Source organism: Heteronotia binoei, chromosome 1 (genome assembly GCF_032191835.1).
Source record: "Heteronotia binoei isolate CCM8104 ecotype False Entrance Well chromosome 1, APGP_CSIRO_Hbin_v1, whole genome shotgun sequence".
NCBI lineage: Eukaryota > Metazoa > Chordata > Lepidosauria > Squamata > Gekkonidae > Heteronotia > Heteronotia binoei.
In genome coordinates, this window is record NC_083223.1 from 47,575,786 (window position 1) to 47,600,652 (window position 24,867).

The window sequence follows — 24,867 nt, forward strand, 5'->3', positions numbered from 1 at the left end:
GTTTTTATTGGACACCTGCCACCTCAGCCGAAGGCTGTACAGCTAATTTTACAGTACAGCTAATCGTTTAGTGGAACCTCCATGTTCAGAAGCAGCATACATCTGAACCACCAGGTGCTTGGGTAAACAGGGAGAGGCATTCCCTTCAACTCTGGCTGTAGGCTTCCCAGAAGCATTAGGCTGTCTACTGCTGGAAACTGGATGTTGGACTAGACAGACAGTCTAATCTAATAAAGGTTCTTCCTTAGAATTCCAGTCACACACTAAGAGAATGGAACTGTGTAACCATCAATGTAATAATGACCATTTATAAAGAAAAGAAGAGTGGACAGTGCTTCAGTTGTTGTTCCTGGGGAAGCATTTTAGAACAAAATCAATGAAAATTTAACTAGATGCTTCAAAAGTCTAGGACTGCTCCATCACACCTCACTCAGACCAATTTCCTTCACAGAGGCTCAAGGTGATATTGCTTACCAGATGATATTATTTACCTCCCCGCCATGAAAAATGCCAATTTCTACACATTAAGCCTCTATTAAAGGGACTGGATGTTTTTTTCTCCACACTGTTGCCAACCCTTACCAGGCAAGTTGGCTTCCATTAAATATTTCATACAGAGAATGTTTGGATGAAAGAAACTGCCATCTGTTATATCTGGAAAACGGGGTAGCTCCAAGTATGTTGCAAGGAACTGCATTTTTTTATGAACATCTTCATAAACAGGCCACGACTGAAAAACAAAATATGGAAAGCAATTTTAAGTTGTATTGTGAAGTTTTAGCGTTCTTGCTTCTACAGATCTTTTTCTTAAACACTGAAATAAATGCATGTTCTAAGTCCCACTGGAGCAACAGAAATTATTATATGCACACATGCATCACTGAAGCCGGCACAAAATGGGAAGGGGGACAGAATCACCAGCTGCTGGGAAACAAATGCTATTTTATTTATAGTGTAGCAAAACTATTTTCCTTTTTAAAGCTCACCTATACTTCTGGCAATAAAACACTCTCATTTTTAATCATTTCAATTAAACAAACACATTCTCAGAGCCCACCCCAGAGATAAGGGCTTGAAAAGTTTACTCATGCATGTAAATGTTCATAAGCCATACTTATACTCACAATCTTTCAAAACAGTGAGGGTTTTTTTAAGTAACCTTTCTGCCTGAAGGATTTTTCTTGCAAAACAAGAAATACCTGCATTACAAGACTGTTGCACATCAGGGTTTAGAGCAATCTTCAGGGCAACAGTCATACAGAAAAATTCAGTGGTGAGATAGACACCATTCTGCTACCCCACAAATACATATCTTTTAAAATCGTTTTTTAAAAGGACAATGAAGGTGGGGAAATTTTTCTCCCTCGGGCTGCAAAAGAAATATAATGCTCAGCTAATTGACCAAATTGAATGTACAGGCAAGGCATCATTCCTAAGGAAATGAAACTGAAATAGCACTCTTTCTAAACTTATTAAAGAGCAGAAGTGAAGCTGTAACAGAAGGCAAGCAAGGAGGCTGCAACTGGACATTAAGGAATGGTATCAGACACTTCCTTCCCCGCAATTTAAGTCACAGCATGGAACATGTTGCTGAAAGAAAGCAGACAATCTCCTTCTCTTGAGTTTTAAAGAAAGACTGAATATATGGTTTCAGTTGAGAGAATGCTGACAGATCCTTTCCCCAGCTAAGATTCTAAGGCTAGAGAAAGACAAAAGGCAAGCAGTGTTTGCACATGGCATACAGCTGCATATGCAAAGAGGTGCCTTTTGCTCATGACATCACAGTATATGCTATGGGCAACGTTCACTACTAAATTAACTGGAGCATATGCTATAATTCAAACTCAGTATTTAAGATATCAGGCCCTCTGGGAGGCCTATGCTCTGCATCAGTCTGACTACCAAGCCACTCAGTCTTTACAGGCATACTAGTAAAACAGAACTCCGTTTGAGATGTGTGTTCTCCTCCCCACCCCCAAACCCAGGAGCCTCTTACATCACCAAGTACAGCTATCCAGGCTAGATCTGCCTATCCTACTTCACTGTATAGTATATTCTTTTTCCTCCTTCAATTTGTCACCCATCCTCACCATCACTCCAAAGCTTCTGCTCCCAATCTGGTAGAAGAATCTAAACTATATTAACATGAAAAGTTATAGTCCTCAAATTTCTTAATGCTAAATGAGTACTTTCTTTCCTATCATTGCTGCACTGCTAGAAGTTCTACCTACTTCCAAGGAATAAATGATTTACCTATTTTCAGAACAGTTCAGGTTTCATAGATCCAGGTGGGCAGCCGTATTGGTCTGAAGCAACAGAACAAAGTTGGAGTCCAGTAGCACCTTTAAGACCAACAAAGTTTTATTGAGAACGTAAGCTTCTGTGTGCAAAAAAACACATTTCAGACAATAGTATGGGATGGAATTAGCAGTCCTACATATATAGAGAGTGGGCAGTGAATTAGTATGCAAAATAGTAATTTTTTAGTAGATTAAAAGAATGACAAGTTGGGGTCTGGTAACCATCAGTTTGGGTTGACTGTCAATTTGGGTTGACTGCCAATGATTACCAGACCCCAACCTGCCATTCTTTTTAATCTGCTAAAAACGTTTCAACTATTTTGCATACTAATTCACTGCCCACTCTCTATATATGCAAGATTGCTAATTCCATCCCATACTATTGTCTGATTAAATGTGCTTTTAGCACATGAAAGTTTACATTCTCAATAAAACTTAGCTGGTCTTAAAGGTGCTACTGGACTCCAACTTTGTTCAGATTTAAGTGCTTAAAAATAATGGAAAACCGGCTACAAAGTTTAATTTTAGGGTAATGATATGGGGATCTAACAATTTAAGTTAATTTACAAGTAATAGATAATTTCACTGGGATACATAAGCACTGTTTTTGAAATAACAGGTTCTAGTATACTTCTCTTCCTCTTAGAGTAATTAAAAAAAACCAACTTAAGTATGTAGCCACCATATTTTGGAGAGCCAGTTTGGTGTAGTGGTTAAGTGTGCGGACTCTTATCTGGGGGAACCCGGTTTGATTCCCCACTCCTCCACTTGCAGCTGCTGGAATGGTCAGCCATAGCTATCGCAGGAGTTGTCCTTGAAAGCGCAGCTGCTGTGAGAGCCCTCTCAGCCCCACCCACCTCACAGGGTGTCTGTTGTGGGGAGAGGAGATATAGGAGAGTGTAACTGCTCTAAGTCTCTGATTCAGAGAGAAGGGTGGGGTATAAATCTGCAGTCTTCTTCTTCTAAACAGAACTGGAACATGCAGGAACTTGGGAGGGACACATTTACTCCACCCAAGGCCACTCCAGTGATTTGAACGGAAAACCCCAGATACTGAGGTGCATAGTACACCATACAGCCAACCCCTCACATGCTTGCAGGCAGGCCAGCAGAGAGAAGGAAATTCACCAAGGAAAGACAAGGGGCTCTACCCCTGTATAATTTTTCTATCTACCTCAGCAAACCTAGAGTCAAGCAGTGGCGTAGCTAGGGCTTTGGGGGCCCGGGGCCCAAGATTTATGTGGGCCCCCCTATGTGTGTGTGTGCACGCCTCCAGAAACAGGATATGATGTCACTTCCAGTGATGTCACTTCCGCAAGATGGCCACCACTTGCGAGGGAGCCCTGCTGGAAACAGGAAGTGATGTGACTTCCCTCATTTGCATATCAGAAAAGAAACAAATTTGCATAGTTGTAAATGAGAAGTGTTTCTTTCTCTGTGGGGTGTTTAGCAGCTTGTCAGAGACCATCAGCGGGAGATGGGTGTCTGGTTGTGCCTACCAAGATGGCTGAAGCAGCATGCCTACCAGCGGGGAAGGCACCAACAATGTCTGTGCAGTTGCCTGGGCCAGTCCCATGCAACACTTGTGCAAAAAGCCAGTGTGGTGTAGCGGTTAGGATGTCAGAGCGAGATCTCAGAGACTCAGGTTCAAATCTGCACTCTAAAAAAAGCACATACAGGTTCCTGTTTCCAACCAGCAAACAGGAACTGAGGTGAACCATCAGGTGTCCCTATGAAAGGAGGAAAGATGGTATGGTATATAGCCTGATCTTGTTGGATCACAGAAGGTAAGCAGGGCTGGTATTTGGATGGGAGACCACCAAGGAAGGCTGCAGAGGAAGGCAATGGCAAACCTCCTCTGCTTCTCACTTGCTTCAAAAGCCTCTTGCTGGGGTCACCATAAGTCCATGGCATAGCCCAATCTTGCCAAGTCTTGGAAGCTCTGTAGCTGGGGGCCAGGAGGGAGGGGGCCATCTAAAGAGGGGCCTTTCAAATCATGCAGGAGGCTGGTGAGTCCACCAATCAGCTGATTTGTGGGCCCTATAAATGGCATGGGAGGGGCAGTGGCTGCTCCTGGGTGCCTCTCCTGCATGATTTAAATCATGCAGGAGGGGGAAGAATGGGGGGTGAGCACCCCCCAAAAAAACCCTGTCAGGGGGGCAGGCCCCGTGGGTCCCTGGTTGGCTACGGGGCTGCTTGGAAGCTAAGCAGCGTTGGTACTTGGATGGGAGACCACTAGGAAAGGCGCAGCAGAGGAAAGCCATGGCAAATCCACTTCTGCTTCTCATTTGCCTTGATATCCCCCCCTCTGGGGACACCATAAATCAATTGACAGCACATACATATATATGTACTAAGCCTGCATTAAACACAGTTAGGTACACCAAAGATTGCAGGTCCCAAAGTATGGAGGATTCACAGTCTCTTGTATGACACTGAAGAAACAAACGTCAGGGGGACTCCCTCACACTTCCTGCAATTTGTCATTTTTTCTTAAAATGGAGATGAGCAGGGCATGCTGTACTCTGGAAGGACCTCGCTGGGGTGACTGACAGCAAGCTTTAGATTGCTGAAGGGTTTCCTAGGGTTGCCACCTCCTGTCTTAAAACTTCATGGAGATTTAGAAGTGGAGCTTGGGGAGAGCAAAGTTTGAGGTGGGGAAACACCATGATGGCATGCAGCCCACCCTCCAAACCAGCCATTTTCTCCAGTGGAACCAATCTCTGTTGCCTGTTGTAATTCTAGGGAAATCTCCAGGTTACACTGAAGACTGGCAACCGTGGCCTTCCTTCTCTTTCCAAAGAGGCAATGGAATCATCAGCCAGAACACACTGAGATGAAACTTTGAACACACCCAGAAATCCCCATCTCATTGGAAATGAAAGCTTGGGCTTGCTAGGCCTGTTTTGCTTTGAAAGCAGTCCTGTCATTCCAAAGTCGTCTGGGGGTCCTGGTAAAGAAAAAAAAAAGTAAAGGTAGTCCCCTGTGCAAGCACCAGTCGTTTCCGACTCTGTGGTGACGTTGCTTTCACAACGTTTTCACAGAAGACTTTTTACGGGGTGGTTTGCCATTGCCTTCCCAGTCATCTACACTTCCCCCCCCAGCAAGCTGGGTACTCATTTTACCAACCTCAGAAGGATGGAAGACTGAGTCAACCTGAGCCGGCTACCTGAACCAGCTTCCACTGGGATTGAACTCAAGTCATGAGCAGAGGGTTCTGACTGCAGTACTGCAGCTTTACCACTCTACACCATGGGGCTCTGGGGGTCCTTGTAAGAAAGCCCTAATGCCTCTGTTTTTTCTTGGGTACAAGATTCTCTGATTTTTTAATGCCATCTTTCCTCCCTCCCTCCCCCCACTCCACCCACCCCTGCCACTTTGCAAGGACACTGTCTGGAGGGGGAGGGATGGGGGTGTTGTTTTCGCTGCTCCCACACCCACATGTGCTACCTGACACAGCCTTCTGCCTGCCTTGAGCTTTCTGGTTTAATATACAATTTTTTAAAGTCAAATTGCTAAAATGGTTCTACGTTTAAATATAGCATCGTGCAGAACAACTACCTCGCGTCAGGAAGAGGGTGAGAGGGAAGGGCGAGGAGAGAGTCTGGCTAGTACAGATTGCTCAAGTCATGAATATTCAAACAGGGAAGGAAAGCCAGACTTGGTATAGCAACTTCCCCCCTTCATAAAACTAGCATTGCTACATTTTCCAGTGTGGTGGCAAAAGGAAAGGGGCACATGCCCTCAGCTAGCAAAGGGTGGGATCAGCAGGGCTTCCTCTGCTGGATCACACCAGGAACAAACACAATAAATCCAGAGGAGGAAGTGCCCAATCGCAGATAGTTATGCTCATCACAATTCCTATTAGCAGCCTCGGCCTTTTGCGTCCTTTCCTGGTCCCATGAAAAAAAACTCACGTGGCTCTGCTGAGCATCATGTGGCATGCCAAAAAATCACATGTGGCTTCCAAGCCACCACAAGTATCCCTGTTATAGGGTTAAGCTGTAATTACTGCATCCAAGGCAGAGACTGTTGGACTCTGCATGCTACTGCTGCACCATTTCAGATTATTCCTCACTTAGAATTCTGCCAAGATAGAAGATGTCAACGGATTTGGGGGGGGGGGGGGGCAGGGAGATGTGCGACAGGTCTGAATAATGTCCAAATGATTTATGCTGTTGCAATCTGTATGGTGGAGGAAGGCAGCATGGTATAGCCTGGTTTCATCAGATCTCAGAAGCTAAGCAGGGCCAGTACTTGGATGGGAGACCACCTTGGAAAGCTCAGCAGAGGAAGGCAATGGTAAACTACCTGTGCTTCCCACTTTTCTTGAAAGCCCCTTGCTGGGGTCTCCATAAATAAGTTGTGACTTGATGGCACGTACATATGTAATCCATCTGATGTACTTTTACTACTGACGTGGCAGTCAGCCAAATCCTGGATCCAGATCTTCATATCTGCTCACATAGCCCTGAACAACTGCTCAGAAAATATCTGTGAAAACAAGTGGCTACTTTGGCAGTAATTTCCACCAGGGTCTGCAAAGAGCTCTGCCTAGATAAAAGGCTGCATGTTTCCAGGTCTGATGCCCTTGGGAAACTCCAAAGCTGCCCAGAGTGGCATTGCACAGGGGACAGAGCTGTGCAGATCACATCCTCAGCAAGAAGAACCAAGTGCACAAAGGTGGAGGATCTTCTGGACCTGGACCCCAATAGTGAAAGGCAAGGGCGCCTCGGGCCCCGGGGGCTTGCGCGGGCGCTGAGGAGGCGCGTCCTGCCCGATGCCCGAGAAGGAGGCTGGTGCCTGCCTGCGCACGCGCCTTCTGAGGCGAGGCGAGGGAGGAGAAAAAGCGACGCGCCGCCGCCTTTGCGTGAGACGGAGAGGGGGAAAAAAAGGGGAGGGGGAAGGGCACGAGGAGCCCCGATGTGCGCGCGCGCTCCCCGTCGCTGTCGGGCGCCACGCCTCCATTCTTTTTCTCCCCCCCCTCGCAGCGCAGCAAACACGGCGTCACGGCCATTGTTTGGGGGCCCCCCTTGCCAATGCGGGGACCCCCAGGCCTGGGTGCGGTCCGCTCCCCCCGCCCCCCCCCCCTCCGTACGCCACTGGTATTTGAAACAGGCAAGCTCCAGATTTTGACTATTAAGAGTAGTAAGGTCCTGTTTTTAAACTCTCTTGGTAATTAGTGGTGAGGACTGTTATGTTACAGAAATGGTTAAGCTACTTGCATACTGCCTAATAAGTTGAAATTTTTGTAATGTCTCAGTTGTACAAAAAAGTCTCCATTTTTAAAGTACCCAATTGTCACAAATGCACACTTTCCTAGTAGAGCATCTCATATATTCAACATGTGTACCAAATTCCAGAGTGTTCAGACCTCATCTTCCGCAGCTTTGGCCTACCTTTGACACATGAGCTGACAATATTGCAGCCATGGCCAATGAGAATGCCCCAAAGATAACAAAGCTGGAGGCAGAGATGGGCAGCAATACCAAAAGTCGTAATGTCATCTTGGCTTGATAATTTAGAGCAAGAGGTGTAATTATCAGAGACTGTTAAATAAACAAAATACTGCAAGGCTGCTAATCTTTTAAGCATGTTTCAAAAATTGTTAATTGTGTTTGTCTGTGTCCTTTATAAAGTTTTAATCTCTGTTACCTACTATTATATTTTATGACACACATGGTTCGGCCCGCTAGGGTCTCATTTATGTCAGATTTGTCCCTCATAACAAATGAGTTTGACACCCCTAATCTAAGGGCTGCTAAGCTCTGTAGGTCAACCATCGGAGGCCAAAGCTCAAAGTTGGCCAGGGAGACTCACCAACACAACAAAAAGGTTCAGCTTCAACTCAAGGTAAAAGAGGTGACAGGCCCACAACTGAGAGAAAACTAAGAAATTCTGACAGAGGACAGAAAGGCTCAACTCCTATTTTGCCTCTGTGTTTTCCCTGAAGAAGAGAACATGCTTATCTAGAGATGACAGTAGGCAGGGCAGGGCATGTGGGCTGCTGGTTGATACAGGCAGAGAGTTAGTTGGGAGGCACCTGACTGTATTGGATGGTTACAAATCCCCTGGGCCTGGTGCTGTGCATCCAAGACTGCTCAAATAATGTTTTAGAGGAGGGGTATCAAACGTAAGAACCACCGGCTGCAACCAGCCCGTCCAAGGCTCTTATATGGCACACAATCAACTGGTTATTAATTTTATTGCCAAATGACAGAGGCTGCACATTATGTCCCCGTATACTGTCCCAGTGGTAATGAATAATGGGTGGTGAAGTGGGAGGGTAGGCATCAGGGAGATACTTTAATGTTTTAAGCATGTTTGTATTTTGAATAAAAAATAATATTATTAATTGGGTTTGCCTGTGTCCTTTATAAAGTTTATATCTCCTGTACCTGGCACTACATCTTACGACACACATGGCTCGGCCCAATAAAGTGACATTTATGTCAAATCTGGCCCTCATCACAATGAGTTTAGCAACTCTGTTCTAGAGACCTTGCAGAGTCTTTGTCCATCATCTCTAAGACCTCTTTAAGGATACGAGGTGTGCCATAAGACTGGAGGAGGATGAATGTTGTTATCACAATCTTTAAAAAAGGCAGGAAATATGACCCAGATAACTACAGGCTTGTCAGACTGACCTCTGTCTCAAAGAAGATATGGGAGCAGATTTTATAGGGGTCAATCAGCAAGCATTTGAAGGACAACTTGGTGAAAAGTGGAAGTCAACACAAATTTGACTCCAACAGATCCTGCCAGACCAACCTAGTTTCCTTCTTTGATCAAGTGACGAGCTTACTGGATCATAAGAACATTGTCAGTGTTGTTTACCTGTATTACAGTAAAGCTTTTGACAAAGACTTGGGAATGTTCAGTCTGGAGAAGTGGATGTTTAGGGAGGGGACATGATTACTCTCTTTAAGTACTGGAAATGCTGCCACTTAGAAGGGAGCAGGGAGCTGTTCCTGTTGGCAGCAGAGGAGAGGACTCACAATAATGGGTTTAAATTAAGTACTCCCTCTCACTGGCAGTCTTTAAGCAGTGGTTGGATGAACACTTGTCAGGAATGCTTTAGGCTGATCCTGCATTGAACAGGGGGTTATGAGATGGCCTGTATAGCCTCTTCCAACTCTATGATTTCAGGATGAAATGCAATGTCTCCACATTGGCTGCCCTGACATTTATGGAGGGAAAATGTGACAGACAACTTTCAGTACGCAACTGTGCATATGTTACTTTACCACTTCACAATTCGGGAACACTTTTAAGAAAAACGAAGTCAGGCAGGGAACAAAACATTATGAACAAAAATAAATAAATCATGGTGGAGGATACAGGATCAGGAGATGCATGTTGGAAGATGTTCATTCCAACCTGAAATTGCCCAACTGTTCTCATGTATCCTGGGGGAGGGGAATTAGGATTAGGAAATGAGTACAGTTGCGTATTCATCCTCCACCTCTAATTTCTGCCTCCTACCCAGTCTAGGATAGTATGAACTTTGAAAGACTACATGTAGAGAAGATAATGTAGGAAGGACAATTAATCAGGATCACAGGAAGAGCTCCCTCCATTCCTTATTAATTGCACCTCCTCTTCCTTCAAGAATGTTTCAGTTGCAAAGGGTGAGGAATCCCAAACAGTTTAAAGTATTTAAAATCAGGGGTAGAAACAGGGTCAAGGGAGAAACCCCACATAACATCTGAGATAAAAATATGCACCTCACACTTTAGCATTATATCTCAGGCTGGATGAACAGCCTCCTGCTCACCTAGGAATGAACCAGAGCAGTCCAATCTAAGGCAGTAGTTCCCAAACTTTTTCAGGCCATAGCCCCCTTGGTTCCATATATTCATCCCCAGTGCCCTCTACCCTACCATATAAAAGATTTAAGCAGGCAGCCATGCTGGTCTGAAGCAGTTGAACAAAGCAGGAGTCAAGTGCACCTTTAAGACCAACCAATTTTTATTTAGAACATAAGCTCTTAAGCACACGAAAGCTTATGTTCTAAATAAAAATTGGTTGGTCTTAAAGGTGGACTTGACTCCTGCTTTATATAAAAGATTTATTCAGTTCAGTACAGTGGTTTGCACAACCTGCTAAGGAGGATAATAAAAATAAAATTCAAAACAATAACAATTACACATTTGTTCAAACCCCATGTAAAAGTTTTTAGTGTAATTTATTCAACTAAACTGATAGACCACAAAAAATACTAGTTTTTCAAAGTCTGCTACTCCTTTAGCAAGAATCTTACATTTAGTAACTACCCTGTTCAGTAAACTCTTATTGTGATGGCTGGGCTTGATGAACAGATATCAGTCTCCCAATGCCTGGTTTAAAATCACTCAGCAGGAGTAAAAAATCACCATGTTTAGAAACCTGATTTCTTAGCTTGGAGAGAAGTTGGATGACTACATTAAAACCATGTTCCACCAAATATGATGTTGGAAATGGATCAAGAGGTTTTTTAACCACTGTCCATAGTGCTGAATAGTGATAATAAATTTCCTTCTGTAACCAAAACTACTCTCACAATATGATTTCTTCAACTTTGTCTTCAGCTCAATGTCACTTTGAAGTTCAATTATTTCTTCCTCCACTACCCCAACTTCCTCAATATCCGAAAACAGATTCATCATCCAATCTGGAATTTCCATCAAAAGATGATCCTCAAATCACTCAGGCATATCTTCCTGCAATATATCCAAATGGTCACCAAAACTTGCAAAATATCATAATTTTATACAGTGCAGTGATTATAGTGTGTAATGACTTGTACGGGTGATCACTGAGGGTTTTTTGCAACCACATGAAGGCAATGAAGGATACAGTGAATGCTAATGATTTTGGCGCTGGTTTTTTTTCAAGTAAGCAACACACCCACAGTAGTGACCAGTTATGGATAGTGCTCCATCAGTTGCACAAGCAAGTATGTTAGTAAGCTGAATTTCCTTGTCTTTGAAGAAGGGTTCAACAACACATGAGACATTTTTTTAAAGAGCATGTAAGCAAGAAGCAAAGATTCTCTCCAGGTAAAGTTGAGACATCCAGCTATAATGCAAATTTTCCCTTCTAGCCCATATTTTCTCCTTTAAAATTCTGTCCCCCCCTTTTTAAAACAATTATTGAGAAATGTTATATCCTTCTATAATCTAGAAATATTAATGCTGGGCAGGCTGCAACAAAAAATAACACTTCTATACCTAAAAAGTGCACTTCATGATCAACAGGTTCAGTAATCAAGAACACAGGAAAATACTGTAAATATCACACACTATTATGTTAAGAATTTACCAGTAAAAACTTCAAGAACACAGATAAAAAGACAGCTGGTGATGACAACTTCTCAGAATGTGGGATACTGGTCTGACTAGAGCTCTGGTGGTAAATTTTCTAAAAATTCCAAGTGCTTCCACCAGATTTCAGCAATATGCAGAAGCAGAAACTTAGAGTGCCATTTGCCAGCATCTAGCCTGATCAATCATAAGTAAGTGAACAACATGGCTAGTAAGTGAACCACCCCTTTGCCTCCTAAAGCCAGTCTTCTGGCCCCTTGTCTCATAGTACCTCTCCAGGCAATCCCACCAGGGTAGTACCCCGAGACAAGCCCCCCCCCCCCGGGGTAGTACCAGTCACTTTGGAAACCACTAAGGCTACAGCATTACAGTACTAAAGGATTACTTGAGCGGGAAGGTCTAGCCCAGAGACCATAACAATCTCACACTATTTGGCACTGTAGATTGAAAAAATCTCCTAAATGTTTATGCTCCACACAGTTTTACACAGACACAAAACTTATTCCCTCTAATATCAAAGTTCACAGTTGAATGTCTGTCACCAAGGAAAATATTACTTTGTCAATTAAACCTACCCAAATATGTACTTCCTACCCAAAACAATTAAATGAGCATGCTCCATGAACTACAGAATGCTGATCGCTGTTCAATAGTTAAAGAGAACAAAAACCTATTGGTCGAGTTCTGGACTTCAGCAGTCTCACGTTATTGCTCTATAAAAAGGGGGAGAATTTCCCAGAAGTGTAACTTCCCAGGGATATCTTTGGGGGGTCCAGCATATACAATTGAGTTGTAAAATAAGTACAAGCAAGTCATACCAAAATAAATTTCTCATACATGTGAGAGTGTGAATACTAAACAGTATTAAAACGCTCAGAGGTTAATAGATTTTATGATGCAACTGTCAGTGTAGCCAGCTGCCAATTATGTAACAACTGGCAATATTGCCAATGTCTTCCAGATGCAAAACTTACAGTCAACCTGGTACATGAAATACAAGTGGCCTAGTGACTCAGCATCTTGTAGACTAGCATTTTGTAGATTGACATACCAGATTAAAGATCCTTTTAAAACTGTCCCTTAATTGCTTTGCATTATATTTCAGCCTGATAATGTTTACATCTTTTTTTCTTAGATGAAGTAGGATGCAACACTTGGGTGGGGGGGAGTGAGTGAAAAAGACTCAATGGCACCACTACCAGATAGATTCACAGCTTCTCCCCCCCCTTTTTCTTTCCTGATTCAAACACAGTTCTGCTTCTGAAACTCAACTTGTTTTCCCTACTAGCCTCTCAAGTATAGCAATTTGCAGATTAAGAAGACAATAGCTCATTCTAGCTTAATTAGTTTTCAGTGCCATCCAAATGACTCTCTTATCCATATTAACACTCTAAGTCAATATGGATAAAAATGAGGTATACGATTTCACTTTAGTGCAAGTACATTATAAAGACTTTCATTAACTTGATCCAATGTATCATTCCTCATTATGGTTTAAAGACATAAATGGGTTAGGAACAAGACATATCTTTTAAACAAACTGCCAAACCTGAAAGCAGCTACTTATTATTATTATTAGTTTATTTCTATTCCGCTCCTTCCCCCTTTTGGGGGGCTCAGAGCGGAGTACAACAATTTAAATTAAAATCACAATAAAATCATAATAAAAAACAAATTCAATATTCAGCAGTTCAATAGTTCAGCAACGTGGTATGAGCAAGTTGGTATAGCCCCACAATACAGTGATGCAATGGGCCGTAAAGGCTTAGGGGGAGGCCAACCGATCTAATAGATGGATGCCTGCTGCCTCATCCAAAGACTTGGCAGAACAGCTCTGTTTTACAGGTCCTACGAAAGGCCAATAAGCCAGGCAGGGCCCAGATTTTGATTGGAAGCTGATTCCACCAGGTCGGGGCAAGGACCGAGAAAGTCCTGGCCCTGGTAGAGGCAAGACAGGCATCCCTTGGGCCAGGGACTGTCAGAAGATCCTGGGAGGCCGAACGAGGCGACCTCTGGGGCGTCTATGGAAGGAGATGGTCCTGTAGGTATGTTGGTCCCAGGCCGCATAAGGCTTTAAACGTCAAAACTAACACCTTGAAACGGATCCGGTACTCTATAGGCAGCCAGTTCAGGTTGCGGAGCGCCGGCTGTATGTTCACCCATATAGGTGACGCAGTCAGCAGGCGAGCTGCCGCATTCTGCACCCACTGCAGTTTCCAGATCAGTTTCAGGGGCAAGCCAGCATAGAGCAAGTTACAGTAATCCAGCCTGGAAGTGACCATTGCATGGATCACTGTAGCCAAATCTTGGGAGGATAGGTATGGTGCTAGTTGCCTGATCTGCTGTAGGTAGAAGGCAGACCGTGCAGCTGTTGTGACCTGGACCTCCATGGAAAGGGAGGCATCCAGAATCACTCCCAGACTCTTCACCTGCTGGACCAGTACCAAAGTGGCCCCGTCCAGGGATGGAGCTGGATGCATGAACCCACCCTCCCTCGATTCACGTACAGGACCTCCATCACTTAAGATTAATTCTTTTCAGAAAGAACCACACACATGCCAATCTCTTTGGTTACCTATTATAGATGGTAACCCACGAGGTGGATCTGCTTGTTCAGAGCAAGGGGTTAATATCAATCCTGTTTTATACATCCAGAGGCAGATAAGGCTTCCCATTCAAAGGCATCATATATTTTCATTTTAAATTCTCTTGAAACAAATTATTTTGTCAATGGGGCTGTCAAAATTAGATTTGTGTGGAAAGAAATGAATCACACTGAAGTGATTCTTCAACTTCTATTAAACTTCTATTTAAGCCCTTTGATAATGCAGTCCTATGCAGAATTACTCTAGTGTAAGTCCACTAGAAGCTGGAGCAATTCTAGCATTTCATGAAGGGTCATGGAAACAGGCACTCAATAAAATGGCACATCTTCAAGAGAATTAATTACGAATTAAGAGTCACAGAACAGCGATATTGGTGTTTTCCATTGGTCATTCATGTATTTCATTCTACTATCACTTTGGTTCAACTGTCTTTGGACTAAGAACATAAGAGAAGTCATGCTGAATCAGGCCAATGGCCCATCCAGTCCAACACTCTGTGTCACACTGTGGCCAAAAAAACCACCAAGTGCTATCAGGAGGTCCATCAGTGGGCCAAGGACACTAGAAGCCATTCCACTGTTTCCCCTCCCAATCACCAAGAATACAGAGCACCACTGCCCCAGACAGAGTTTCATCAATATCTAAATGTGCCAAACTTGTTTGACCACAGCCAATTACAGAAGCGGAGGGGGAATTATGTACACACCACAGGCAGCAATGGCTCTATCACAGGTTTGTTTCTGAATGAGAGTTGAAGACAGTATTACAGATCAACATGGGCAGCTGTGTTACTTTGTCTGCTGCAGTAGAAAAGACCAAGACTCCAGTAACACCTAAAAGACTAGCAAAATTTTTGGCAGGGTATGAGCTTTCGTGGGTCACTGTTCATAAAACTTGTGGCAGGGTATGAGTTGCATGATTCATGAAAGTTCATACCCTACCACAAATTTTGTTAGCCTTTAAAGCGCTATGGGCATGGTCCAGAAAAATGGCAGTCTATGAAGATTCAAGGTCTCTGGGATTTATGGCCCCTCGGACCACAAACCATGTTTAATGGGCTGGGTCATGATGCCACGCAGCATACAAAACCATTTAAAGGGAATGCATTCCCTTTAAATGGCTTTTACAAAGCCACGCAACATGTGAGTTCGCTGCAACCAGGCAGTGAATTCACCCACCTGTGTTGGTAGGATAGCACAGACTGGGCTTGTGGACCACAAACTGGGCCCCGGTCCAGTCCATGCCCATCCCTAGCTACTGGAGTCTTACTCTTTTCTACTGCTACAGGATTATAGAGTTACTGCTGTCCAGGGTGTGCACATATTTTCCTCTATACCGCTATAGTCCCTGGCCAAACAAGTCCTGCAGGCTCTCATAGTGATTCAAAAACTTGTTGGCAAGAAATGATCACTGGACTAAAGGAATGAACTCAATCAATGGTACATCAATTGCAAAACCCTGTAGTCACTATCTTTAGTTGAACTTGGATAACTAACTGAAAAAAACAATACATTATTAATGGGGGGGGATGACTGTTGACATGAACATGAATGAACAGTCTCACCGTCATTGGTATTACTTGGCAATGTCTACATATAGATATTTAGAGTTCATGTGCCCAGTTCCAGTACATAAATATTAAAATTTATTTCTTCCCCTAAGTGGCACTGCACGTTCTTCTGAGAATGCACACAAACACCAAGTTGTTATCATCTTAAGTTGCTAGTCATAACTTGCCTCCACAAAAAGTGCTCATGGTCAAAGGAGAAAATAAAACCAAAAAGACACAGGGCAACATGAGGCTGCAGTGAGGAGGAAGAAACTGAGCAAAGCTTCCCTCCTGTACTGATACAGGAAGCATGATAGGAGCCAGTTTTCTATTTGCGTAAGAGGGAGGAGAGGTATTTTTGCCCACTTCTCTCTTCTCACTATCCCCTCCTGCATCTTTAGTCATTTCGCTCAGGAGGTTCCCTTGACTTACATCACAGGCTTTCTGAGGGTCTTGGGAGCTGCTGCAGGATAAGCAAAATTCACCTCTAGAGGTGCCCTCTGCTCACAGGATTTAGCACATAAACCTTTCTAATCAGGTTTATTTAACTTTCTCAAAAAATTCCATAAGAATTACAGAGGAAGCAAGGATTGCGTAGGAGACATACAGCAATAATATAAAGGGTGGTCAAGTATCTTCTAATCCTAAAACTTACAAAGCACAAGCACCTAGTGAGGTAACAATGAAGGGGTGTGCCTGGGATTAATAAAAGACAACAAATAGCAGGAAAGAACAAATATGTGGGTGAAACGCCTACAGCCAACGTTAGGAGAGCTGCTTAGCATCCTGAGTTGCTCCAAGGAAGAAACACTTCATAAAGACTAACACCCAAAAATGGAGATAAAGAGACTGACAACAGAAATCTTGCCAGATCCTCTGTATAGCAAATAGCTGAGGTTTGCAACAGTCGTAAAGCTCCCTTGGGAAGAGATGCCTAGGTTTGGCTAGGGAAGCAAAGATTCTCTGAAGGTTTTGATCCCAAGCCAACAACTTGGTGCAACTTCAGTGGCTAGAAGCTGTTCTCTCCCCACTCCCTACCCAGCCATGCTTTCATTTGGAGTCATTGTTACACCCAGATTAGCAGGTGTCATGAACACAGAGAATCATCTAATTGGAAGATACTAAAAGGGCATTAAGTACAATTCCCATGCAGCATGAATTATCTTGCGCGCACACACACTCTCCCTCTCTTACACAGATACACAAAGTTTCCTACACATCATCCAATGCAAGTCATAGTGTATTATTATACAAAGCACTGTTGTACTCTAGGTAAGATGAGACTCATACAGTATTATTAAAACATGAAACATATTTCTTGGAAGAACAGAACAAATCTCTGAACATAAATTGTCCCCTGTGACAGATCTAAATGAACATCAAACTGGATGTGTAAACATAGGGAAGGACAGAAAGCCATAACTAAAAAAGACACCTTAAAGTCAGTATCACCTGCACACTTTTTTTAAAGAAAACCTCACAATGCCAGAAAAGAAATTTTGTTTCAATTTGACCAGCATTTCAGCAGGCCTATTTTCTCTCTCTATTAAGCAATGCTTCGACAGGTAAGGACAAGCCACAGTTTCTGTTACACAACAGCAGATTCCTACGACAGACCTGATTATAATAAATGTCAGAAATGAACTTCCTCCTCAGCTCTTTTTAAAGAGCCTCACCCTTGCTCATTGTCATTTCTGAAGCTGCTTTCAGGAGATAAAATAAAACGCTGCATGTGCACCTGCTAATGTCATTATCTCTGGTAATTTTTTTTCAAGTGAGACAAAAGATGTTTAAGCGCCCCTAAATGTTACCCAGACAGTCAAGGAAGCTATTTATGGGATGAAAAGGAAGGGGAGATGATTGAGAACTTTTACGTATCTAATACAGGCCTGACAACTAAATTCATGCAGCCTTGAAAAAGTGATTACCATTCTGATTAAATGAAATCACAACGTAGCCAATTAGAAAGACAAAAAAAAAGCCATCACTCAAAAAAAACAAACAACCTGAATCCAGCACATCCTGTTTTCTGACCCATGCCAGTCACCACACATCAGCCTCACCCAGTCATTTTTGTCTCCAACACAAGTTGATAACTGAAATGAAACTGGGTTGAGGCACGAGTCCAGTACAAGTAAAAAACACAGGAAAACCCGAGTTCTGCAAATCTGATTTTGAGGTCTACTGAATGTATGTTAATGTTGTGGATGGCAGTTGAGAAACACCTCCTTGTAGACTGAGTTCTGGAAAGCAGGAATAGGATCGTGCTAGGGGAAGGTGGAAAAGGTGATGGGATACTAAGTCGAGCAACAAACCATGGACACAGCAGCAGCCTAGTCATGGAAGTGGCAGGTAGTCATGTCTCGCAACCAGGAAATCATTTGTTCAGCAACTCAAAGGCCAGAACTAAAATAACAAACAAGTAAAAACCTACTTGTAAGCATGGGCTTCCTTGCTCATATGGAGGTAAAGACAGAACAGAAAACAAGATACAGTTTAGCAAGTTGCCTTTAAGATCCAAAAGTCTCCTGAGGAAGAGACACAAGAAGGTCCACAGGCAACAGCCAGTCCTTTTTCTGCCTTCTAAGGCCTCAGGCAACTGGTTGAAATTCTCTGGAAGGAGAGCTTCAGCTAGGTAGCCGTGTTGGTCTGAAGCAGCAGAACAAAGTTTTGTCCAGTGGCACTTTTAAAAACAACAAAATTTTATTCAAGGTGTAAGCTTTCATGTATACCTTGAATAAAACTTTATTGGTCTTAAAGGTGCCACTGGACTCAAACTTTGTTCTGGAAGGAGAACTGTAAACATCCCCAGCAGGAATGGGAAAAGACCTTTCACAACATATGCATGAAGCCATTATGCTTTGGAACAGTCCCTTTGCCCAATTAAGTCACTGGTGGATTTTATTTCATTGGAATAAAAATGTCTGTGCAAGTGGATCTACCCTGAGTTCTTTACCCTCATATTAAATGACAGTCTTCAGGTTTTATAGCTCCTTTCCAAAGCAAACAGCAGCTTGTCTTTTTGTTCGTGGGGTGGCCAAACTGAATACTACTGAGGAAGAACTTATAATCAAAAGGGGTGAGGCATACCGAAGAGATGACAGCTCATGAACAAGCTGTTCCAACTTCTCCATTGCCCAAACAACAACAGCAGGAAAAGAACTAGCAATTTTTTTTCAAGTCTTTCATTTAGAAAGTTTAGGGCGACAGTAAAATAGCTTATGGAGAAAACCTAGATAAGAAGAATGTATCTCTGAGAGACGATACTCACTAGAAACCTCAAGATGCATATGCCATACCAAATCTGTTTTATATATGATATTTGCAACATTAAACTTCTTTTACACTTAGAAGTCAAATATAGAAAAGTTTTATTTAAAACCATGGGGCTGATACCCATGACAACGCACCAAATCAACACAAAGTAAGAAAATACTCTCCTTCAAATGCATTTTTTTAAAAAAAAACTGTATTAAACATAAGCAGAAAATCAGCATTGCTTAGATTGTGTCAAAAAGTATACTAAAGTAACATCACCCTCGAGGACATATTAGAAGCCTATAAATGTGCATACGTTACAGACAATGACCAAACATAAACATCCATCTGGCTGGCTTTGCAAAAAACCTGACATGATTTTTCACCCAACAAAAATACAAAGGGACTGTGGGACTTAAGGACTTAAGCTTGCTTTGCCAGGCTCTCTCAATTGCACAGCAGAGGTACTGAGCCAAGCCTCTCTTCCTTCTGTTGACTGAGGCTCCTCCCCCGCCCCCAGTCCCTGGAGAAGGAAGGAAAGAGCCAGAGCTTCCTTTGCCCAGTTCCCTGGATCCCATGGGAGAAATACAAAGAAAGCACCAATTCATGCTAATGTTTTAAGCATGTTTTAAGTTTTTAAACAAAGATATTTGTGTTTGTCTGTGTTCTTTATAAAATTTATATCTCTGCTACCTAATCTTAAATAAGTACACACATGGTCCAGCCTGACGTGGCCCTGCCCAACCAGACATAGCCCGGCCCAACAAGGTCTCATTTATGTCAGATCTGGCCCTCATAACAAACGAGTTCGACACCCCTGGCCTAGAGTGGTGGACTAGGATTCCAGGAGACCCAGGTTTAAATCCCCTCAACTCTGCCATGGAAGACTGCTGAGTGACCTTGAGCCTGTCACACAATCTCAGCCTACCCTACCTTGAAACATTGTTAGGATAAAATGGCGGTGAGAAGAACAAGGTAAACCACTTTGGTCCTCCCCACTGGGGAAAAGGTGGGGCATAACTGAAGAAAATAAATAACTAGAAGTAAAAGATATTCCAAAAGTGAATTCCAAAAATAAGGTGATATGCTTATTATACCAATTTCTGTAGAGGGAAGAGTGTACAATCTTCTAAGCGTACACAGTAATTTTCTTTAGGCAGAATATGTAGGTGGCCAATTCCCAGCTAAATGCTGAGCAATGCTGCTAATTAATGCAATTTTTTTCTGGCTTGTTGCCAGAAGGCACGGAATCGAAAGCCACCACAGGCTGTCCCTCTGGTGCTTTTGGCTGGTGACTCTGAAGGGGTACCAGAACTTCCTAAGACACAACTTGGCACAGATAACAATAATATATGTCAGAGGAAGCAGGACTTTTAAGATGGAAGGAAGAATGGACTAAAAGGGATACTGTTTTTGAGGGCTAGGATGCTCAACCACACAAGAGCACTGCACCTTAGCTTGATACTGCTTCCTTGCACAAATATTCAAAGGTTTGCTGCCGCTGACTATGGAATCTCTCCTCCATGAATCTGTCTAACCTCTTTGTTTGTGGACATTGCTACATCCTCTGGCAGTGAATTCAACAATTTAATTATTCCTCATGTAAAGAATTTCTTTTTGACTGTCCAGAATCTGTTGTCCTTAAATTTCACTGGGTGCCCTCAAGTTCTAAAATTATGAAGTGTGTCTTTGTCCTACTGCAAGCAATCAGTATCTGGAACATTCGGAAAAGTTCATTTTTTCAAACCTCCAGAATATCTAGAATTGAATCATACTTTGTACATGTGCCATTTTTCAATCCTTTGCTGTGGTTATCCCCTCTGCACCCATCAGTACAAAGCATCACAGATAACTTTTCCTACAGAAAAACAGTTTTTCCCCAAAGAAAAAATGCAATTTTTTTCCTGATTTCCAATAGCACTTTGAAGACCAACAAAGTCAGTTTCCTTTCAATATGCTAATCTGGGAGTCATGAACCATCCCATCTAACACCCTGAGTGCTCTCTACGTTATACTGAAGAGGGCAAATTCAGCAAACTGTAAGTACTTCAGCATGAGAGATGCACTCTTTTCTTTTCTTTCCTTATTACTTCAAGTTAACTGTTTTTGGACTACTAAATAAATCCGCAAAAGTTGTGTGATCAGAAACAAAAATGAAATGGGGGAGAGGAATCACTTATATACCATAAGCAAAAATGGCTCAATTGTGTTTGAGAGAGAGAGAAAGAGAGAGTTGAAGACGTGTGATAGTTATAGTAGCTGAGTTTGCACACATTTCCCCTTCTATCCCAGAGTTACCTAGGGCCAAACAGGTTTTTCAGATTTCTGTGATTCTTTAGGAAAAATTTGTTCATTAAACCATCTGGGCCCACAGTTGCCTAATCTCAAGATCACCTTGGAGCACTAACCAAAGAGTGCACAGATTAGTTGCCAGGATCCAACAGCTCAGCCCAGGATCTCTAATTGGCTGAGTGGCACCAGGAGATACAGTCCTAATATAATACAATCATCACTGTTACTTCAGGTATGAAAGGGGTATAACTGGTTATTACTATTTTCCAAATCAAAAGATTTCACCACAGAGACAGAGAGGTGGCATTCTGCATCTCTAGATGCTAACAGTCAATGGTAGTTTTCTGCTAAATATTGGAACTTCAGGCTGTGCACAATGCTGGTATTTCTCCATTTCTATGAGCAGCTCCAAAAATTTTTCAAGGTCCATTTCTCATTCCTGGCAAGAAGTTGTCAACCAATTGGGAAGTTTCTGGCTGTCTCAAGTGCAAAGCTCCATCCAATTAAGGGGTGAGATCACCAGAACTTGGGTCAGGGCCTTTTGAGTTAAAGCAACAGCTACCACCTGAGACCAGAGCTTGTAGGTCACAAGCAGACAGTGCAAACACTTTAGTTAACCTTACTATTAAATTATAGCTGATGTGGTTCTCACTGTCTTGTTCTGAGGACAAGAATCCATCATGGGACATGCACAACTTGCTATATACTTTCAAAGGAGTCTTTCTGGCACATAGCAGGTGCCAGTGAGGGAAGAGGGAAATTATTGAAAGTCTGCAAAAATTATAAAATCAAAACAGGGGTCCCCGGGATTCTAATGTTTGATAAGTGCTGAGCCAGTATGATGGGGGAGAGGGGGTATTCCCAGTGCTTATCCCCCTCATATTCCATGCATGATCCCTCACAGGTCTCCAATTTATGACACCATTTTGTTGTGTTGGGAAATAATTAATATGAATAAAACACAACATGCGTAACTTTAGCAATTCACCGTTTTCAAAAGAGGACTTTTTAATGATGTGGTTTTTTAAAACGAACTTTGCATTTCATTTCACTTAATCATATCATTAATACTATTCCAAGAACTGCATTAAAAATCTTTCTAATCAGCACTTACGTTAATGCACACTACTTGCACATACAGTAATGTGCATGTACAAGTAATGTAACATGGCAATAATGCAAGGAAACAAAAGCAGATTAAGAGCCAGAAGAATGCTGGGCAGGCAGCAGGAAGAAATGGCATGTACTCAGGGCTTTTTTTGAGCAGGAATGCACAGAAATGCAGTTCCAGTTGGCTAGGTGTAGGGGTGTGGCCTAATATGCAAATGAGTTCCTGTTGGGCATTTTCTACAAAAAAGTGCTGTGTGAAACAATGGTGATGTCAGGGGGTGTCACCTAATATGCAAATAAGTTCCTGCTGGGTTTTTTCTACCAAAAAAAGCCCTGCATGTACTATTAGATAATGCATGAAAAACAGTGGACCCACAGGCCAGTGAGCCCTTTTTGAATCAAAGCCCTGTCTCCAAAGGACAGGCTAATAATCTCTCTCTCTTATTATTTTGTAGCTGAAATAGGACCCTATTGAGAGCTCCTCTTGAAAACACATTGACAGAAATGACTGTACTGAACCAATATTTAAAATCTGAACATGAGTGGGGGGTGGGGAGAACTGCTGGGTGACTACCATCAAAACAAAAAATGCCAAAAGCTATCAAGAACACCTAGTTTAATTCATCAGAGAAACTACATACACATATAGTGGATGAACACCTGCACATAAGAGAAATGAATAAAAATCACCTCTACATGGAAGATCTTGAACTCAGTCACATACACCTTCATCTCCTCTGGGAAATCTGTATAAGCATTCATGTATGGAATGTGACCATCCATTACCAGCCTGAGTTGAAGGGGCAAAAGTAAAATCAATATGTACAGAGTGATTTAATTGAATGTACATAGCAAGTCTTACAGTTACAAAGCTAAAACAGTAAAGTAAGTGACTGATAGACAGTGCCCATCCTAAGCAGAGTTACACCCTCCTTAGTTCACAGAAGTCAATGGCCTTAGGATGGGCATTGCAAAATCTCCAATTCTTGCCAAACATTACATTTCTTGAGAGGAAGAAAAGCAAATATAAAAGATGATTGGCTGGGAATTGGCACTGTTCATACTCTGCCTTAAGCACATGACTCCGTGAACTATGACATTATTGTACCACGTAATCTGGACCAGCAGGCAGAAGGGGGCAAAGCTGTGCAGAAATATCCATTTGGATCTAGATGCATGAACTTCCTATCCACTCTGAACAATGAGATAATGTCACAGCGCTACCTGGAAAGGCTTCAACAGAAAATAGAGGCTGCTAAGCTTTGGCCTACCTAGCATGGCCTCCTTGCTGACTGAGAGCAAGTTCCTTAGGCCCCCTGTGAGGAGAAAATGAAAGCAGATTTCCTCAGGCCATAGACAGCTGAACACACAGGCACCCTTATATTAACACATGTTATTTCAACAGCAAAAAACAGCAGAGTAGATTAATTTATTCAGAGTATACTGGAAATCAGAATTAGGTAACACATTTTTAAGTATGTATACAACAGGAATGACTCAACTGTCTGGATGGATATTCTTCAGCTCCACAATGGAACAATTATTTATTAACATGGCTGTCCAATAAGTCTGGTGACAAACTAATGAGGCAGAAGAGTCCTAATTTAACAAAAGTTTATAAGGTTTGGTATAATAAGGTTTACTATAATATTTAAGGTTAATCATCAAATGTGGCCAAGTGCAAAATAATGCACATTGGGGTCAAGAATCCCAGCTACATATACAAGTTGATGGGGTGTGAACTGGCAGAGACTGACTAAGAGAGAGATCTTGGGGTCTTGGTAGATAACTCACTGAAAATGTCAAGACAGTGTGCGATTGCAATAAAAAAGGCCAACGCCATGCTGGGAATTATTAGGTAGGGAATTGAAAACAAATAGCCAGTATCATATTGCCCCTGTATAAATCAATGGTGCTGTCTCATTTGGAATACTGTGTGCAATTCTGGTCACCGCACCTCAAAACGGATATTATAGCATTGGAAAAAGTCCAGAAAAGGGCAACTAGAATGATTAAAGGGTTGGAACACTTTCCCTATGAAGAAAGTTAAAATGCTTGGGGCTCTTTAGCTTGGAGAAACGTCACCTACAGGGTGACATGATAGAGGTTTACAAGATAATGCATGGGATGGAGAAAGCAGAGAAAGAAGTCCTTTTCTCCCTTTCTCACAATACAAGAACTCGTGGGCATTCGATGAAATTGCTGAGCAGTCAGGTTAAAACGGATAAAAGGAAGTACTTCTTCACCCAAAGGGTGATTAACATGTGGAATTCACTGCCACAGGAGGTGGTGGCGGCTACAAGCATAGACAGCTTCAAGAGGGGGTTAGATAAAAATATAGAGCAGAGGTCCATCAGTGGCTATTAGCCACAGTGTGTATATTTGTGTGTGTGTGTGTATAAAATTTATATATATATATATATATATAATTTTTTTTTTGGCCATTG

At 42.4% G+C, this 24,867-nt stretch overlaps 1 protein-coding gene across 2 annotated transcripts in view; it reads right to left on the bottom strand.

Annotated features, from left to right (window-relative positions):
* The window catches only part of TAF1B (TATA-box binding protein associated factor, RNA polymerase I subunit B), a 67,893-nt gene that overhangs the window by 17,796 nt on the left and 25,230 nt on the right, over positions 1 to 24,867 (bottom strand). For both annotated transcript variants that reach the window (XM_060234025.1, XM_060234033.1), the window contains exons 8-9: positions 23,111 to 23,210; positions 583 to 730 (exon numbers count right to left, since the gene is read on the bottom strand). In XM_060234025.1, the coding sequence (XP_060090008.1) occupies positions 583 to 730; positions 23,111 to 23,210 (248 nt within the window). The remainder of the gene's footprint in view (positions 1 to 582; positions 731 to 23,110; positions 23,211 to 24,867) is intronic.